Here is a 20,886-nt window from a genome sequence, read left to right as displayed (position 1 = left end):
TGTGATATGAAACCACGGCTGATCACAAAAGGTCGTTTTAAACACTTGACTATGTGGTGAAGTTAATTTGGAGAAAAACCATGCCAATAACAACAGGTTTGTAAAGCCATATACTAGTTTCACGTCTGCCTTCAACATGTCACGCTGCACTGTCGCACACAGAAATATGTCAACAACTAGACTTTATCGTCGTTATCGCGGGAAGTCTAATTCTTATTGTAGGGAAAATTTTTACCGGTATATCGCAAACGATAAAATATCGTCCATCCCTACTTCAAAGGGCTCTACATGATCCCAGCCAAGGGTCTTATGTAGTGAAAAATAATTTATTTTCGGAAAAATAAATAAAAATGTATATACTTTTTAACCACAAATGCACATCTTGCAGTAGCTCTGCATCCATGACTTCATGCATTACTTAAAATTTGGAAAGGTCATGCATGATGTAGGCGGAAGTACCGACCCAAAGTCAAATGCCCTTTACAAAACAAGGTAAAACACTGATGTTGGATGATTTTGAAGTTGGAGAAGAAAATGAAATGGAGTTTTTCACCCTACCCTACCTTTTTGAACCAAAGTACACCGATGAAGAGCTAACCACGCGTGACCTTTCTAAGTTCCAGCATGATTACATAATGCATGTAGTCGTAGACGCACATTGCAAAGCTAGTGCAAGATGAGCATTTGTGGTTAAAAAGTATATTAAATTTTTTTTTTTTTTTTTTTAACTGACCGATCGCTTTGATAGATAAGACCCTTACACCGTGTCCTAACTATGGGCACTGCGGCACGCAATGTTAATTCTGTTAATTCTGAAATAGAGTTTTTGTCCTAACTAGCCGTGACGGCAAAATGCAAAATTTCTATTTTAGAAACGATTTCTATTTCCGCAACGTCGCGACTGGAACAACAACATACAATGACAGTGTTAATCTCAGATATGGATTATGTGCTTTATTTAAAGTTGTGTAATGTGAATTTGAATATCATTTTGTGAGACCTTTATAGGCATACTGAAAGCAACAACAGAAAGCTTACCTCAGATCTTAAAAATAAATGAAAGCAAGAAGATGTACATTAAAACTGAACTCAGTGCGAACCAATAAGTGTATTCCATAACAAAGACAATATCAGTCGCTCAGTATGTACATTTAATAATGTTAAAAAGGTTATTTTTTTAAGAATTAGATCATAAACTTGCCCATTTCATTGGAAATGCAGTGCACTTCTGCCCTTCTGAATGACTGTGATAACTGTTGCATCGCGTGTGGTGTGGACACCCAGTTTGCTTGTTGCTGGAGTCTTGTCTTGTCGCATCGCCTGTAGTTAAGACACGGTGTTATTCCTCAACTGGGATTGTGTAGAGCCTTTTGAAGCTGCACTGAAACGGCAATTTGAACCTTCAACCTGTTGATCCCCATTGAAGTCCACTATATGGAGAAGTCCTTGAATGTTTTCCTCAAAAACCTTAGTTTCTTTTCAACTGAAGAAAGAAAGACATGAATATCTTGGATGACATGTGGGTGGGTAAATTAGAAGGAAATTTCAGTTCAGGAGTGATCTAATCCTTTGAAGTACTTTTTTTTTTTTTTTTTTAGTTATAATAAAATCAAGGAGTATTTAAATGGTCTCTGAGGCCATATATGGCCAGGAGTTGATGTCTCCCATCCCTGATGTAGAACATGTTTCAGTATTCATATAATACAATCAGCCATTCATAATTAGTTATAGTGAACGTTCTAGTGTTTGTGTGTGGAATATCTTCAAACATTTTCATAAGCTGAGTGATTGAATAGTTGGCAGTTCCTGTAAGTATTAGCAATCATCTTATCACAGTGAATCAACCTGTTTGTGAGGATTCTGGAATGAAGCTGGCCGTCATGGCATCGGTATGGAGATTGGCGCTCAACCGCTGTTTCTTTTTTCTGCTTTTAAAGGTTGGCGCATTTCTCAAATCTCCAAAGTTCCCTATTTGGATCCTTGGCAGCGAGACTCATCTCTCAGTATTCTTCTCTAAGGTGAGTTAAGAAAATAAGCTCCTTTCTTCTTTTCCTCGCTCTTCAACTCTCTCTCGTTCTTATCTGAAACAGTCTGGCAGTTTGCTTTTCTTTTATTTCGTTATTGAGTGAAGACTCAAAAACACAAGAATGTGCTAGCTAATAGATTTAGTGCTTTAGACGTCTTCTGGAAGAGAAAACAAGAAAGAGAGGGGGAGTATGGGATGGATGATGAGAGGCAGAAAGAGGTTTTTGGACTTATAAGGCATCCAGTGTGGTGTCCTGGCTTCGGCCCACGCGGCATGCGGTCAGATTTGGCACTTCAACATGTTCACAGAGAGAGATCGCCTAATGTGAGGTGTATCTCGGATCTGAGTGGAAATGTCAGTTCATGTAACTGTAGTACTTGGAGTTAAAGCATGTCCGTATGATGGATGTGAGAACTGTAGATGCTGATTTCACAGCCGTACAGAGTGGTGCTGCTAGTGATGGGCGTTAAACGATATCACTTTATATTGTTAACGACGATAAGTTCTGGACATTTTTATTCTGTATGCATTCATCTGACAGTCTGTCACACAGCCGAAATAAACCTGACAACAGCTAGTCAGTGCGTGTCGCTAATAAGTCTGCATGAAGAAGTGGGCCACACCGAATTTAGGAAAAAAATAAAATGGATTTTGTAGGGCCCTAAATGAAAAGGTAGCATACTCTGTAGAGTTCAATTGTTACCGTATGATATAAGAAAAATATTGTTGTAATATTTTTGGCCATATCGCCCAGTCCTAGTTGCTAGACTGTTATTGGTACTTGCTTATTGGCCAATGTCAAAACATCCCACTCCAAGTCTCTGTGATATTGTGGTCCCTAGATATGGCCTAGGTCGGTCTTTCAGTGTGTTTTTTTTTTTTTTTTTTTTTTTTTTTTTTTTAGCCATTTTATTGTTGCCCAGTTGAAAACCGTTGTCCCATTGCTTGGAAAAGTAATAGCACACCTCAAGCTGCACTATTTGAGGTATTATTCATGTCCACAGCACAAATGGTATGGGACACATTATGCCCTGAGGTTTAATACTTGAGGATAGGGGTACGTTCCACCTTCGGACTGTATGTATAAGCAGTAGCGTATTCTGTTAGTAGGGCCCTATGGTTTCTGAGTTTGCCAAATTTTGGGTGAATAAATCCAGGGTAGGTCAGTACGCTTCAATCAAAACGTGATATGGACTAGCGTGTATGAATATTAGGCCGCAAAAATACAATTTAAATATGAACCCTGCATGTTCTTCATGTGTGAATGAATGGCACAGACGTGTGGTTTCATTTCCTACGCACAAACTGAAGCATGTGAAACTCGCGATGTTTTCAGTCTCTGCCGCCACAATGTACATGTACACGTACACATAAACAGTCTCCACGACTGCTCTGAGAGTCATTCTGTAAACATTTTACCATTTATTGTGGCAAAAACTATCGTCATATAATATATCCGAACAGACACTCATAGGTCTTCACAGCGATAGTAATAATACATTAGTTTTTAAATAAAATCTGTTATTTAGAGATGCTTTTGATTATTACAATTTAATGAAACCATTAAAATGGAAAACTTATCATGGAAAACACAATCTGCTAAATGTTCTTAAAAATTAAAAGTTTGTTGTCATTTGAAAGTTTGTAGGCCGCCTTGCATTATGCTGTTATATTATGATTATTTATTCAGCGGCATAAAATGGTCTTAAAATGACAATATCGCTTATCGCAGTTATTTTTGGGGTAATATATCGCACAACAAAAAGTTACCGTGACAAGCCTGTTTGCGATCGCGAATCTCGAAAGTGAAAGTAAAAAGCGAACACATTCAGAAGCAATTTCAATGCCCCACATATTAATAGCAGCTCAATGATGCCTGCGATTTATATAAAGTGTAATTAGAGAAAGCATTAAAAAGTTGTTTTTTTTTTTGTTTTTTGTTTTTTTCCTCCCATCTTGTATTTATTCTCTTTAAGGGTTCCTTGTACACTGCATTTCCTTTCACGGTTTTCAGATTGAGGCATGTCCCTAATTGCTGTTGTTGCCATTGTAATATGTCATCATGCCTTAAAGCTTTATTCAATTACATAGGAGCAAGACTTTTTAAAACCCACTGGATTACAGTGTTTACTGAGTTTTGTGCGAGTGTGGTATGTGTTTTATCCGTTTACTCAACAGAGGAAATGCTTGTTTCTAATAAAGGTTTCCACCTGGAGGCAAATGAGATTGACAGCGAGCATTAATCATAGTCTTACACTTAAGGCCATTTACTGTCAGTACATTATCCTCATCCGGCGTTTGTGCGTGTGCTGAGAGAGGGTGCGCACTAGAGACTCTTTTTGTCCATGATTCGTTTCCTTCCTGTTCAGGAAATTTCTGACAGTGATGGAGTACTCTTATCATTTTTATTAATTGTATTTGGAACTTTAAACTAGCCAAGTTTGTAATGCAGATCCAGTGTATCCAAAAGGTTTGTTTACAATTTTGATTCTTGCAGTGCATGTTTCCCTCAAATATCACAAAATGCAGCCAGAATTGTAGAGTTACAAAATAGCCAGTGCGATAGTGCCAGTGTTACCATGTTGCTATACTTCAGGCAGTATAATGTTGCTCTATGTTTATACTTAGAATGTATTCATGTATTATTTAGAAATAGACACGTCTCTGAACAGGGCTGGTTGATTTACCGTTAAAGCATAATGGGTTTGGAGCAGCAGTGCTTTTAAAAGTGTATTTGACTGAGTCTTTCATGATTGATGTTTCTCATCCTGATTAGAGCTGCAGGATCAAAATCCTCAGGGTTAACAAAGGCTCATCTCATACTTCTGCCCATGAATCACCCTTCATTGTTCCTGTGTGTAGGCTGGTAGTACTGTGTTATAGTCTGTTAGTATAGTAACTATATAGTCGGTGTAGAGATTTTCTACATAAGAGCTCTTAAAGTAAAATTTACGGTAAGTATCCATAACATCTAAGTCATTACACACTAATAGTTTCCCCATCCTTTGCTTCTGCTTTTCCAGACACCTAAGCTGCTTCCTAAGTTTCTTCAGGTCATTGCACACTGAGTCCGAAATTTTCGTATACGTTTTTTGGGGGGGGTTTTTTCATATTGGTCATCCTTTTCTATCAAAATGCTTGCTACGGATGCAAAATTACAAGAAATCGAACGTGATTCTAATTTTTTTTATGACGGATGAAAGTTTCGGAGACGAACGTGATTGACACAGCGTGAGGCCGTATTTGTTTTTTTAACATGCAAAAATTTCAGACTCAATGTGCAGTGACCTTTAGACCGAATCTAAGCTTGACTACAGTATAATCTGTTAGCCACACTGTAGTCAGATGCACTTTTGGGAAGTAACCAAAAGCAGCTGTGCTCCAAACATAGTTGCATTCTTCAGTAATATGACAGTTCAGCTGCTTTCATAATAGTATTTCTGTCAAATTGCTTGATTCAGTTCACAGATTCATTGATTCATGTAGTTGTTTCTCAGTGTTCCCAGAATTCTTTGTGCTGTATTTAATCTTCCATTTCTCGTAAAATAATAATTTAATAAAATGCTGTTTTGGTTCTCACTATTTATTTCACAGCTGTTTGGAATACTTCATTCTAATTGGTCAGTCGTGGCGTTCTGTGGTCAAATGTTTTTATATGATGACTGCTGCACTAGATAGTTATAACCATCGTTCCAGGCATTTCCTACATGCTACTTTAATGTTTCTCATCACTCTGGTCTCTTTCTTTTCACATAATACAATGATTACAGTCGAAATATTTCATGTCTTTTTATTTATTCAGGAAATACTTGAATATGAAGAAAGAATATGTGCTTTTAATTTGTGAGCCTCTTGAGGTTGTCAAGCATCAGTTTCAAAGATGTTTCTCCAACACTGTGCAGATATGCGGTTTCTCACTAGCTTTTCCATTTAGATTTTTATTCAATAATATTGAAGATGAAGCATCTTGGTGGAGAGCTTAACTGCTTATATTTCAACCTCTGGTAGATTTTACACATTCTCAAACTCAGAGCTGCTCCATTCCCATGAGCTTTAGAAGATCTTACTGATTTAAGAGCCTGTTACTCTCTGCTCTCTTATACAAACAGCAGCCCTGTTCAGTACACACACGCACACACACACAATCAGTTTAACCCTTATGTTCTCACAGGGCTCCTACTTTTCTCTCTCAGCCTTTTCTCTGGGGCTGGTTAACGGAGTATAGCCTCAGGTGAGCAATGCCACGATTTCCGGTATGAAAGCCGATCTTTTCCCCCCTAGAGCTCTCTGTGTGTCCATCTGGTTTAGTTTTCCCGATGGAGTCACCAGTAGAGTCAGCCACTCTGCCAAGCCCTCCGAGAGGGAAAAAGCTCTCAGGCGACAACTCGAAGAGCAGCTGTTAACAGGATGCACACTAAAGCTTTTGGACTAATTAGGTTGAGCTTGTATTGCCTAGTTAACATGCTTCGTGATAAAAATGTAGTTTATTTGACCTTTTGATTGTCTTGAAACAGCCTGATGTTGTTTTAATCATTAGAGGCCAGTTGTTAAAAAGGCGTGATCTAGGTCAGAATGATCTGGATTTGGAAATGTTTTTGCAGTCAAGGATCAGGTAGTCCATCTTACTTTTCTGCTGTTTTTTTTAAAGCAAAATTTAAAGCAAGATTACCAAATCTGGATTACTAGCACTAGCACGGAACCCCTAAAGAGACATGGTAATGCAAACAGAAAAAAGAAATAAAAATAAATAATCTGCAAAATGTTAATTATTCTACAAACATAAGAGGGATCATACAAAATGCATGCTATTTTTTTATTTAGTACTGACCTGAATAACATATTTCATATAAAAGATATTTACATATAGTCCACAAGAGAAAATAATAGTTGAATTTATAAAAATGACCCCGTTCAAAAGTTTACATACACTTGATTCTCAATACTATGTTGTTACCTGAATGATCCACAGCTGTGTTTTTTTTTCGTTGTTGTTTGTTTGTTTGTTTGTTTGTTTGTTTGTTTGGTGAGTTGTTCATGAGTCCGTTGTTTGTCCTGAACAGGTAAACTGCCCCCTGTTCTTTAGAAAAATCCTTCAGGTCCCACAAATTCCTTGGTTTTTTCAGCATTTTCAAATATTTGAACCCTTTCCAACTAGGGCTGCAAAAAAAAATCCTCGATTTCAGTGGCACACTTCACGGACAAAAAGCCATGAAACACATTATTAGACCGTTTTCCAAGGCTGCATGATATATTAAACCCATTTCTTTTACATGTGTGGAGCATCTCAGACTCCATCTTTGCATGTTGGTGTGAGTTTGGGTTTATTATAATGTACTGGCATTTGTTATGGGTAATGTATTTTAGCTCCATTCTTCATAGCACACTATGTATTTTAATTTTGTTCAATAAAATCACGATTACTTGCTTTTGATACGTTATTTGAACTATTATTACTTCACTGCTATCATGTATGTATTTTAGGTAATTTTAAAAGCTCTTCTTCACATAGGTCTATTTTTATTACCACAAAAAACTTAATTATCCGATTAGTTGATTAATCGCTCATCAAAATAATCATTTGTTGCAGCCCTATTTCCAACAATGACTATATGATTTTTAGATCCATCTTTTCACACTGATGACAACTGGGGGACTCATATGCAACTATTACAGGAGGTTCAAAAGCTCACTGATGCTTCAGAAGAAAAAACAATGCATTAAGAGCTGGAGGGGTGAAAACTTTCTAAATTTAAAGATCATGGTAAATTTAACTTTTGTCTTCTGGGAAACATGTAAGTATCTTCTGTAGCTCCTGAAGGGCAGTAATAAATGAAAAAAAAAAAAAGTAATATTTAGGCAAAATTAAAAAAAAAAAAAAAAAAAATTCACTCCTGGCTCTTAATGCTTAGTTTTTCTGTCTGAAGCATCAGTGAGCTGTTGAACCTTCTGTAGTAGTTGCGTACGAGTTCCTCAGTTGTCCTCAGTGTGAAAAGATGGATCTCAAAATCATACAGTCACTGTTGGAAAGGGTTCAAATACACAAAAATGCTGAAAAGCCAAAGAATTTGTGGAACATGAAGGATTTTTCTGAAGAACAGCAGGCAGTTTAACTGTTCAGGACAAACAAGGGACTCGTGAACAAAACAAAACTACTAAACAAAACATCACTAAACAAAAAAACAAAACAAAACTGTGGATCAGTCAACTTTTGAATGGGGTCACTTTTATAATTTTAATTATTATTTTCTCTTGTGCACTATATGTAAACATCTTCTATGTGAAATATCTTATTCAGGTCAGTACTAACCAAAAAACAACATGCAGTTTTTATGATCCCACTTGTTTTGGTAAAATAAATAGCATTTTACAGATTCTGCAAGCTGTAAGTAAACTTTTGACCTCAACTGTATGTCGGTGTCTTTGCATTCTTTCAGAAAAGTTTTGCTTTGCATTTACACAAAAAAAACTTTGTTTAATATTGTTTTATTAAGTTATCCTAATGTTACTAAAAAGTTTTGCACAACACAAACTGACCATTTGATCCAGATCAATTTTGTGGTCTAATCCAATTTCAGAATTTTTTCTTTTGAGCAACCCATTATCAAGTTTTGATCCAATCTTAAGCTGAAATCAGATCAGCGTATCTGTGTTGTCCAACATTCTCATATTTGGTTGATTATTTAGTAAAGGTGGATAAAATTAAATATCCAACTTTCATAGTATTATAATAGTAATAGTAATTAAAACAGTAATATCAACACATTATCCTCAAATTTGACAGCTGCTCATTAGGTGTGGAGAATTTAATATGATTTTGTGGTTTTGCTGGTCTAATTTTTGGTAACCTGTTCTGTCAGTGGTTTCCTGAAAGTTTATTTTTAGCCCTAAAGATTTCTCTCTAATGGGATTTGTCTGTTAACGCAGTTTGTTTGTAATGTGTCATGGAAGGTGGCTTTTTTCCCCCTCTCTGTGTGGAAACCCATCTCCCAGCGGATCCATACTCCCGTTACTGTCTTTGTTTGTCTCGGTGTCTCTGCTTTTAGCCTCTAATAGGGTTTGTGTTCCCCTCTTATCTGATTTGCGTGCACACAAAGCAGCAGACACTACACAAATGACCTTTCACAGAGGTCCTGAGAGGGCCACGGACACACACACAGACACAGCAGTGGACACTAAAGGAATGATCTCAGGTCCCAGTGGATGAACAGCCACACACACCCTGAGGACAGTGAGTAATGGAATAGCAGCTTTTAGCACAGCGCGCTGGTAACTATAACCGTGTATAATGCAGAGAAACACGATCCGTGACTACTGAACCACAGTACCCCTGTTTATACCAAATCTGATGCTGCTTTTGCTCACCCACCCACTCGTAAGGTGATTAATGGGTCTACGGATGCTGTTGCCTGTGTTGGACACCAAGATGATGGTGTCCTTTTTTTGAATGCTTTCACTTTTTTACCTCTCCTCTTATAGCTGCTTTCAAGCTTCTTTGATTTGAGGTGATGAGCTTCACATCCCTTATTTCCTTCCATCCTGCTCTGTCTCTCTGGAGGCTCTTTGTCTGTATCTAAGTATGGGATGTTAACCTTCTCCTCGTCCCTCGTTTCCTCGTTCCACTCATCAGACCACGTTCTGTCTCGGATCTGATGAGGTTAACATCCTCATTTCTTTACGGATCCCTTGGTCCTCTTCTCCTTCCTGTCCACCCTTCAGGGGCCTGATCCCTTCTTATACCTACAAACCAGTGCAACCGGCCCTTAGCTCACAAAGCTGTTTTCGTCCAATTTCCAATTCGGCCCCCTGCTCGGTGCAAAATACTTGTAAATGATGGCGCTACAAAAACGAGGGTTGGAAGTTAATGGCTCTGTTCCAAAACGTAGTGAACTACCTATGGAGAAGGTATTTGCTTGTTGACATAAAGGCTTTGCTTTCTCCTGGAAAGATAAATAATCTAATAAACGCAGTCAAACTCATATGAGTTCGGTAAAGAAATTAAGCTGTCCCAATGGACAAGAGTCCCATTGAATTGGACCACAAAACCAGTCTTAAGTTGCTGAGGTATATTAGTAGAAGTAGCCAAAAATACATTGTATGGGTCAAAATTATTGATTTTTCTTTCTTTTTCTTTCATCAGGAAATTAAGTAAAGATTATGTTCCATTAAGATTTTTTTTTTTAATTTCCTACCATAAATATATCTCAACTTAATTTTTGATTAGTAATATGCATTATTAAGAACTTAATTTGGACAACTTTAAAGGTGACTTTTCTCAACATTTTTATTTATTTATTTATTTATTTTTGCACCCTCAGATTCCATATATTCAAATAGTTGTATCTCTGCCAAATATTGTCCTATCATAATAACATACCATACATCAATGGAAAGCTTATTTATTAAGCTTTCAGATTATGTATAAATCTCAATTTTGAAAAATTGATCCTTATGACTGGTTTTGTGGTCCAGGGTCACATATACCTTTTCCCACCATTAGAATTTTAATATGCCTTTTCCCATGACTACAAAAATTATTCTGCTATGCTGGGGGTCTGAGGGTCAACATTAACACTTCATACTAAAATATTGTTATAAGTAGTGATGTAAACTGTAGTTAACATGGATAATTTTACCCTTTATTTATAGTTTAGCAACATACAGTTATCAACCTATTAAAATCAACGTGGAGCATTTTAAGTTAGTCACTTATAAGTAGGGCTGGGTATCGAGATTGATTACTTTTTTGGCACCAACCGGATTGCCTCTACCATAGAGTATTGAAAAATCTCTTGTTGTTCAGTACCAAATTTTGCTTTCGAAAACAGCGTTTTAAAATGAAAACGATCCTCGCCCATACTAGCGATTCCACTGCGTTTCAGAAAATATCTGCACGACCGAAAACCACCATTGAGTGTTTGTAATGACTTCCACTGCGATCTAATGTGTGTTTTGGCCATTTTGCTGAAATGTCATTTGAGCCTTTTATATCAAAATAATTGCTACACCTGGTTAGCCTTTCTCATGTAAAAGCCCTGTATTGTTTTAAAAATATGCAGATTATTACGAAAATCACAAACAAATCATATACTGTCATGCGAAAACGCACTAGTGTAAACAGCTTAATAAATGTGGAAACTGTTACTTTTTGTTACGTGCTTTTGTTTGTTTGTACAGTGGCTCAGGAAATGAGTCTTTGAGTCTGTAAAAATGTCAAGCTAAAAAAAAAAAAGTTTTTTAAAATAAAAGTTTTTCTTTTAAACATTTTTGAAGTAATGTAATTTTGTTAAAATTAATTTTAGTATCTCAATAAGTATTGTGATTATCTCAAAATATTGGAATGATACCCAGCCCTACTCATAAGGTTCTGTAACAGTTAGGATGTTGCCTTAGAAGGCAGCTGCCTATTCAGGTAATAGCCAGCGTCATCTCACTAGGTTTTAGAACAGAGCTTTTTAAGAGGAAAAAGAAACCGCAATGCTGGTAAAGTCGTCCGGTGCACCCCAGGGCTCTGTCATCCTCTGCTAATTTACTGACTCCATGCCCCCAAACACAAACACTCGCCTTACTTTTGTGAGTCCCACAGGAGCTCGCCTCACCGCAGCAGCCGTGCTTCTGTAGAGCCCTGCTCTGCTACCGTGAGGAGCTCTCGATCTTTTGTACCGCCACGTAGGACCACCGTGTTCTCACAGCGATAGCGCAACACTGAATGTGACCCGAAACCAGCACAGGCTCTGATTTCTGTCAGCCTGAAAGACTTCAATCATCACGTTCTTATGTCTTCCATGAAAGGATGGCACAGTGGGATATACACTAACATATGTAAAGGAACTGAATAGGAAGGAAGAAAAATAATATCGCTTAATAGATTCCAGTCTCATCAGACACTGTGTGTGTTTCCAGTTTCATCAGACAGTTGTCTCTCAGAGGCATTGTGCTGTCTTGACATATCATTAATCATTCCTTTTGTGGGATCTGATCTATTATACACAATTCAGCTTTGTAGTGCCGCACTTACGCACATGTATATGACTGCACCAGCAATTCTCTGAGAATTAGATATAATCTCTGAAGGCCCAAAAATGATTACTAAATGGCATCTACGCCAATCACGTTTTGAAGTCAAGTCAATTCTGATTGGCTGTTTTTATTGTTCATCAGTTGTATAATTGTACATGTGCCATCATCAGTCCTGCCTTAAATTTCATGTCTATCAAGGCTCTACATGGCTGTATGGACAAACATACACGCACTACTTCATCCCCAAGGGGCTCGTAATACATGTAGGGCCTCACATCCTCTCTTAACCCACAACAATGGCCTCTTCAGCAGCCTCTCACTAACGCTGACGCCTGTATAGGGAATACTTCACCAACAAAAGACGTGGACACAAAGAGAGAACGACAAGGAGATGTGGAGATAGTGTTAAATGTAGAAACGGACAGACCTCGACTTGAAGAGCGAGACGCCAGAGGGAGTAAAGAGTGGATGTGATAGTCTAGTCAGTGACCCAGCCAGCTCTGATGTATCGGGTGTCTAAACCTCTGCTGTCTGATGCTGGTGACATTTTCTCTGTCGTAGAGAACTTCAGAGAAGCAGATCTACCCGTAGTTTGAGTTACAGTGGTCTGGTTGCCGTCATTGGTAATGTGGCTAATGTAACTGTGTAATTGTTGCTGCTGCTTTGATGTTGGTTAAACACTGTGCTTGTTGTTTGGAGGTTGACTGCTGAGAGGAGCTCCATGAATGGGTTTTCACCTCAAAACCCATGAACCTTTGCACCTGAACCAGACTTTCTCAGAGATACCAATCTTTCCTTTAAGATTAATCGCATTTGGTTGAAAGTTTCAGTGACAACAGGTCTTTTACAAAGCACAGTCAATTCAGAAGTAGGATTGTTTTGTTTAAAATGGTTTACAATGCCGCACTACTGTTGGTTGCTATTAAGTGTTCCTGCTTGCAGTATTCAGCTTTATTAGGTGCAAATTATCCTCTCTTTTGCCCAGGTTATTCTGATTCAACAAGCTTTCAATTTGATTTCATTCTGATTCATTTAGGTTATATTAGCAATGAAAAGTTTGGGGCCAGTAAGATTTTTTTAGTGTTTCTTTTTGAAAAATATCTTATGCTCACCAAAGCTATATTTATTTGATTTAAAAATACAGTAAAACGGTAATATTGTGAAATATTGTTAACATTTAATGGGGTCATATGATGTGATTTCATGTTTCCTTTTGTCTTTGGAGTGTTAGAAGCTGTTCATGCATATATAAGATCCGTAAAGGCGCACAGATTAAAGTCTCAAATCCAAAAATATTCTTTATAAAAGTTAAGACTTAACCTCGCCTTCCTAAAACGGCTCATTAAAGCACACCCCCGCAAATCTGCGTCACTGTGTGGGAAGATTTGCATAACACTGCCCAAATGTATATGCAAAAAAAAAAGGCTTAACACTTATTCTCACTGTAGTATTGTTGCAGCCGCCACCATGTTGGAGACGCTGTGTGTTTCATTGTGAAAGCAAAGCTACTTAGTTTGGGCTCCCAAAAGAGGACATGGCTAGAAATCAGTGGTTAAACACTGTTCCAGAACAGTGCAACCCAAATATTTGCGTGTGTGCAGCGCATTTTACAGAGGACTGTTCACTGAACCTGGGAGAGTTTGCTGTCCTTCCAACTTTGCTAGGACAGTCTGGCACTTCTGACTCACAGCCTGTATGTTTTTCATATTTAAATAATTTGCTACTGACTATTCAAACACGAGTTTTGAGCAGTGTAGAGTAGCGCTTGTTTGTCATTTCTGCGATCACAAATGCAGACATGGTTTTATGTACCCATAGTATGGTCCCCATGGCGCAGTGCATAAAAAGACAATATAAGTCATTATAATCCGTAATTATGTCCTCAATGGTTGCAACAAATGCCTCATCGCATTTCAGAAAAGCCGGGACAGAGAGGAGCAACAAAAATGTGTTTTTTGAATGTTGTAAACACATTGCATTACAGCAAATACAAAAAGCAAACAAAAGCACACACATTAATCTCAAATAAGGGCTTAAATTAAAAAAAAAAAAAAAAAAAAAAAAAAAAAGTAGAAGTAAAAACAATAGATTTTTTGTAAAATCAAGTAGATTTTTTCTGCAACGGCAAAAGTATCAAATTTATTTTTAAAAAAGCGATGCAGAAGTTTTTCAAATACATTTTTGATACTTTTGGAGCTTTAGTGTTGCCGAATTTACACAAAAAAAATTAAACCAAATACACAAAATAATGTTAGCAACATCATATTAAATAAAACAATTTCAACAGCCATTACAGTGGACTTTAGTGTCAAATGATACTTCAGAAATCATTCTAATTTGCTGTTGTTTTTGTTTTGTTTTGTTTTTGTTTGTATTTTTGTAAACAATGCTAACTAAATGAAATCAGCTATGTTAGGTAGGGCCGAATGAAATCAGTATTTATTATTATTATTATTATTATTATTATTATTATTATTATTTTATTTTTATTTTTTCAAATTCTGTTTGTTTTTTTTGTTTGTTTGTTTGTTTTTTCTGGATTCTGTTTTGTCTTAATGGTTATTTATTTTTATTTTATTTAGTTAGTTTTTTTTGTGTGTGTTTTCTATTAACTGAATTTCCATTTATGGTTTCATTAAATTGTAATAATCAAAAGCATCTCTAATTAACTGATTTTATTTTTTTTTTTAAATGTATTTATTTATTTGTTTGTTGTTTTTATTTTTACATTTTTCTGGTAAATAAATTCTGGTAAATAATTTTTCTTGTAAATATTCCTAATAAAATAATGTTCTAATCATTTTATTATTAGTAGTAGTACTACCATTATATTGAGTAATATATTTCTGTCACAGTTTCTTCAAGTTAAACCAAATTTTTATTTTGACGGCTTACTGTGAAGACCTTGAAGTATCTGTGTGTGTATATATGACAATAGTTTTAAAAAAAAAAAATTTTTTTTTTTTTCAAAAGAAACTGTAAAATTCTCATGAACTCACTTTTAGAGTGGTTCTAGAGATTGTTTGTGTTCATGAATGTTGCGGCGGCATAGGCTGAAAACGGCCTTCACATGCTTCACATGCCCTTCAGTATGTGCGTAGTAAACGAAACCACGCGTCTATGCCATTCATTCAGGCAGAGACACACAAACATGCAGGATTCATATTTACAGTAAACAGTCTTTTTTGCAGTTTAATATTCAAAGACACTAGTGCATATTGTGTTTTTAAGTGCACTGACCTACTTTTGATTTATTGATTCAAAAATTGGTGACATTCTGTGACATTATACAAATTCCATTTAAATGCGTCTGCGTTTTCTGCATCACAGAAATCATAGAGCCCTCCGTTAGGGCATAACAAGACGAGCGTCATTGTCTACACTTCCACTGATAGTTTCCTCATTGTGTCGCTACACATTTGGATAAATTTGAAACTCAACTCACTTAAAATTGACAACTCTTAAGTGATCAGTGTCCGCATGAACGCCCATTTAAATCTTATTACAGTTAAGTTGTGAAATGGAGATAGTGCACGATAAAATAACTTGAATCTGATTTGGATTTCACCTTACAATTTTTACCTCACTAGAGCTGGAATGTATCAGGCTAGCCTGCTGTTTGTGTGGATGACAGGAGTGTAAAAAACGCTTGTTCAGTCTAATGAACAATCTCACATCCCCTTTTAAGGTTAAACGGTGCTTTTTTATGAGCTTTACAAAAATAGAGTGGACCACACTCTTTTCCTCTCATCTGTCATCTGTATATGGCTCTCCTTATCACAGATTTGATACTTTGTTTAATCATATGGCTTTCTTAGAAGTGAGGATGAGGTCTCTGTTTCTTTCTTTCTTTATCTCATTACCTCTGACTGTTGCCTTCTACGGCGTATGTGTGCGCGTGTATTTGGGTCTCAAGAAAATAATGAAAGCCAGACTCAGGATTCTTAACCTGTGAGTCTGCTTTACAGATATGTTGAAAAAGTTTGCTCACTGAGCCTGTTGATAAACGGGCATATATAATATCACTGTATCTAAGTGCACAGAGTGCATTTGGAAATATTACTGATTCCTGGACAGAAATGCTCAAAGCACTTAGCTGAAAACACCTGTGTGACTTGACTAAGTGTAATTTAAAACCATTTTAGACTGTTTCTTTTTTGGGTTAATAAATGAGGCTTTATTTTTTTCTGTCCCTGAAATGTAAAACCATCCAGGATAGTAGGTCTGTGTGGAGAATCTGACTTTAGCGTGGCTCCACGCGTCCGTCTGGGTCAGATCACTCATCGCGCAGAACCATCCCGCCTCGAGCTGAAGTCTTTACCCGACGCACTGCTCTGTAATTCCCCTCTATTAGAATGTGTGTGAGAGAGCAACGGAGAAACGCTGACTAAGCAGGGTTGATTAAAGGACTGGTTGCATTGTTGTGAATCCACAGTGTAAACATCAGCGGAACAGCATGTTGTTTTTGTCACCAGGGGTCAGACTTTATAACAAGACATGCACTCATTTGCTATTAGCGTGGAGCCACAGCGCATGTTTGTGTGTGAAGACGGTAATGTGGAGGGTTTATGTGCACAAACACGTGTCATGACTGATATACTTGATGTCAGTGCACACACACAAAAAAGGATGATGTTTGCAAGCATGTTGTGATTTCTAACCAACAAAACATTCTGCTTCATTGACGTTCTCCACAATGACTGGCCTGTGTCACCTTCATGTCATTCCAAACCAGCCTGAATTTCTATGTTCAGTGGAACATGAAGAAAACAAGGAATTTTGAAGAAATTCTGATCTTCTGATCTTGCATACAGTTAAAGCATGCATTGCATACATTGAATCAACCTCAAGTTAGCATTGTTTTAAATGATATAAAAAACATAAAAATAATATGTATAAGAAATTCTGTTTACTTCAGTTGATATTCACCAAGCAGTTTTTGGTTGTTTATTAATTTCTGATAAACAAATGGCAATTGAACTGCACAGATTGTTGTTCATTTTTAAAAAGTTTTTTGTAATATTAACAATGTTTTAATTTAAATTCCTGTGTAATTTACAACTTTTAATATACAGCATTCACTTACTTACAAAATTACTTTCATAACCAAGTAAAAAAAACATTATATATTAGCCTTCAAAATTTAGCGATAAGATTGATTGATTTTATATTTTAAAGAAATTAATACTTCAGGGAGAATGCATTAAATTGTTAAATAGTAACCGTACATTTCTTCAGTGTAATATAACAATGTAATACATTGTAAAATAATCATCAAGTCATTTATCAAATCAATAATCCGAAGTCATTTTAAAAAATATTTTTAAAACAGTTTTCTCCTGGTACTCTTTGGCGTACAATAAAACCATACAATGACTTTAAGCTGTCCAAAAAAAGAAGAATGACCTTTTAAAATAAATACCATACAATACTAAATAATAACCCTTACATTTTTTTTAACCTTTGTGTTTTAATGAAACACCACTGAGGAAAAAAAAAAAAAAAAAGTGACCTCACAATTCTGAGTTTTTTCCTCAATTACAATAAAACTCCCATTTCTGAGATATGAAGTCAGAATCACGACATATAAACTCACAGTTCTGATCTTTTTTTCTCAAAATGCATGAAATACAGTCACAGCTGTGAGTTATAAAGTCAATATTGCATGATATAAACTTGCAAATGCGAGAAAAAGACTCAGAATTCAAGGATTTAAAACTTGCAATTCTGACAAAGTCAGAATTGTGAGTTTATCTCGCAATTGCGAGGTTCTATTCTGACTTTATAACTCTCAGTTGTGAGTTAGGTTGTGTTCACACTTATATTTGGTTTGGTTAAAACGAATTCTGGTTTGATTGCTCTGTTGGTGCAGTTCATTTGAGTATGTATGAACGCTGCCATCCAAACCCTGGTGCGCACCAAACAAGTGGACCGAGACAGCTAAAAAGCTAAAAAGAATGAAATATGAAGAACTAAATACTTCTAAACCAGGGATAGGCAACGTCAGTCCTGCAGTGCCGATGTCCTTCAGCGTTTAGTTCCAACCCTGAACTCTGCAGGTCATTGGCACTCCAGGACCACCGTTGCCTATCCCTGTTCTAAACAAACCAAAAACAGGAAGTAATGACAAGATGCAACACTATGCAACATGATTTCACAAAGGGAACAAGCGGTGTATTCAAAACAAAATGAGCAGAGAGCAAACGTGGAGCAACAAAAAAGAGAAAAAGAGCCTTTTGTGAGCTTTTCATAAGTTCGCAGGTGGTGAAAATAAAATCTTATGTACATGCAACAATGAGCGAGCTGAGTCGAGCAGACAGCATTAGGTGTATTTCACCTAAGGGGCACTGAGCAGACCGATCACTGAATGGGTAATTAGATGTCATACGCCTTTTCCTTTTGTTTGGAGTTCAGTCACGAAATATAAGTCATTCAACCTGACCAATCAAGTTGTGAACGTATCACTGCATCAACGTAACAGCGTATGCCTTGAGGTTCGGTATCTTTAGGTTCACTTTCAATTCTAAGGAAAAAAGTCAGAAATGCACGTTTATATCTCACAATACTGACTTAATTTCTCAGAATTGCGTTACGCTATCAGATTGTTTGACCCATGTTTATGGAGCAGTTAAACTCTTTAAGAGTTTAACTGCTCATTGCAGATGTTTTACCTATTAAAACTTCTCACTAGTATAATTAAGCACTTAATTAGTTCCATTTTTCTCTGTCTTTTGTCTCCGCTGAGCTTCGTGCAACTGCTATACGTTAAAAACTAACAAATCTTTTTCATTACCTGAGGAATGAGGGTTTATACCTCCACATGGCCTTAGGCAAGAGCTCTGAAAGTTTAGTTTTGTGTTGACTACCTGCCATTGGACTGTGGAAAGGTGTCCGGTTTGACTGTGTGGAGTACTAGCTCAGATTGTGGTATTAAGACAAACAGTATCCAGCTGCAACTTCTCCCTGTCATCTACTTTCTCATTCTTTAGTACCTCATTTTTTTCTCATTTTATCTCCTCTGTTGCTGTGTCCCTCTTTCGTGGTGTGACTGTGAGCTGTATATTTACTCTGTGAAATAAGAGGAGATATTTGTGAGTGTTACACTGAAACCATACTGTGAAAGTATACGGGCTGTGTTTATATTCACTCTTCCGTGACCATGTTTGTATGTTCATCGCTAATGTTTGTTCTTCTCAATTGCAGTAAAACACGTTATATTTGACTATGCTGAAGAAAACGTGAGAAGTTTTTAATGTGAGAGTGTAGTTGCCAGGGTGTGCCAAGGTATTCTGAGTCTGACAGACATAGATTTTATTTCTCGTTATTTCAGTAATGGCACATCTCTCAGCAAGCCATATGAAATGAGCCATCTTTTATGTACTTCGCTTAAAATGTGTGAGGCGAGCTTCGAGTTAGTAAAGCCCTGTGAAATACTATGAAAACTTCTTTTTCACTCTGAGACACACAGAACATGTGGAGTTCATATTTAAACAGCAGTCTTTTTGTGGTTTTTATAATCACAGACAGTAGTCCCTAACGCTACTTGAATGTGATTAATTCTGCAGCCCTACTTTTGATTTATTAATCCAAAATTTGCCAAATTCGGAGACATTTTGTGTTACACGGTAAATTTAATTTTAATGACTGTTCCGTGATTCTATCCATATTTTCTGCTTCACAGAAACCCCTAGATTAGTGGTGTGATCAGATCTCTTAGTATGCAAAATATTAATATGCCAGTGTGTATGAGCACCAGCGCAAGTTTACTGGCAATCATTTGATGACACTGTCATTTAAACAAAATAGAGCTCTTTCAAACACTCACACACTCATCTAGCTTTCATTATGCTTCCCATTTGAAGAGTATTGACGAATTTCCCATGCCGAGTTTTGATAACGTGACCTTGTTCTCATCCTCAGTCACCGTGAGAACTAGTTAACCCCTTAATCCACCACCTTCCTTTCTAATAATGAGAATCAGAGCTTGTGAAACGCAGATGGCGAGGAAGAGATCTTAAAGTGAATGGGTTCAAATGAGGGGGCAGGTCAGAAGTTTGAAGCACTCAAACACTGTTCCAAAAAATATAGGCAGCTGCTTTTTTAAAGGAGACCTATTATTCCCTTTTTTACAAGATGTAATATAAGGCTGCATTCAGACTGTCAGTTTTTGGGATTGACAACCACATTAACTTACAGGTGTGAGTCTCGAAATTACCTGTTCACACAGCAGCTTACAGAAGCATCTCGAATAACAACAGCAACAGTGAACAAAGTAATACCAAAAATGAAAGTCTTATCCCTTTCTGGCACGACAAGAGTCCAGTTAACGCTGCAAGTTTATTCATCAAACCTTCCTTAACCAACCACAGCTTTTAAATTTGGGTGCGGAGCATTTGAGTCTCACACAGAACACAAAACTAACTGGAGCAACTCCAGCGGAGACTGGATATAAAACTTTCAGATGATGCACAGCTCATTGTAAGTTACTGAAACCACAAATTAAAGTATGCAACGTACGGTAGACCCACGTTAGTGAGGTTGAGCGGCTCTCTCACACTGAATGACGTGACGGACAACTAGTTATCCGGTCTTGTTCTGTTCACACAGTGCATGTGTTCCAAAAATGCAGTTGTGAGTCCTGAAAATCTACAGGTGTGAGTTTGGTTATAGAACGCGGTTGTTACACTCGCAAATAACTGTACTGTGTGTGAACATAACCGTATTAAGGACTCAAATACAGGACTGACAACCGTATTCTGCTGCTGTGTGAACGTGGCCCATGTCTCAGGTGTCCCCAGAATGTGTCTTTGAAGTTTCAGCTCAAAATACTCCACAGATCATTT

At 36.9% G+C, this 20,886-nt stretch overlaps 1 protein-coding gene across 2 annotated transcripts in view; it reads left to right on the top strand.

Moving 5' to 3' along the window:
• mindy3 (MINDY lysine 48 deubiquitinase 3) overlaps positions 1-20,886 on the top strand; it is a 56,814-nt gene that overhangs the window by 10,025 nt on the left and 25,903 nt on the right. For both annotated transcript variants that reach the window (XM_051130956.1, XM_051130957.1), the window contains one exon: positions 1,938-2,018. In XM_051130956.1, coding sequence (XP_050986913.1) covers positions 1,938-2,018 — 81 coding nt within the window. The remainder of the gene's footprint in view (positions 1-1,937; positions 2,019-20,886) is intronic.

This window comes from Labeo rohita, chromosome 16, assembly GCF_022985175.1.
Source record: "Labeo rohita strain BAU-BD-2019 chromosome 16, IGBB_LRoh.1.0, whole genome shotgun sequence".
Taxonomy (NCBI): Eukaryota; Metazoa; Chordata; class Actinopteri; order Cypriniformes; family Cyprinidae; genus Labeo; species Labeo rohita.
This window is presented reverse-complemented; position numbering and strand designations above follow the sequence as displayed.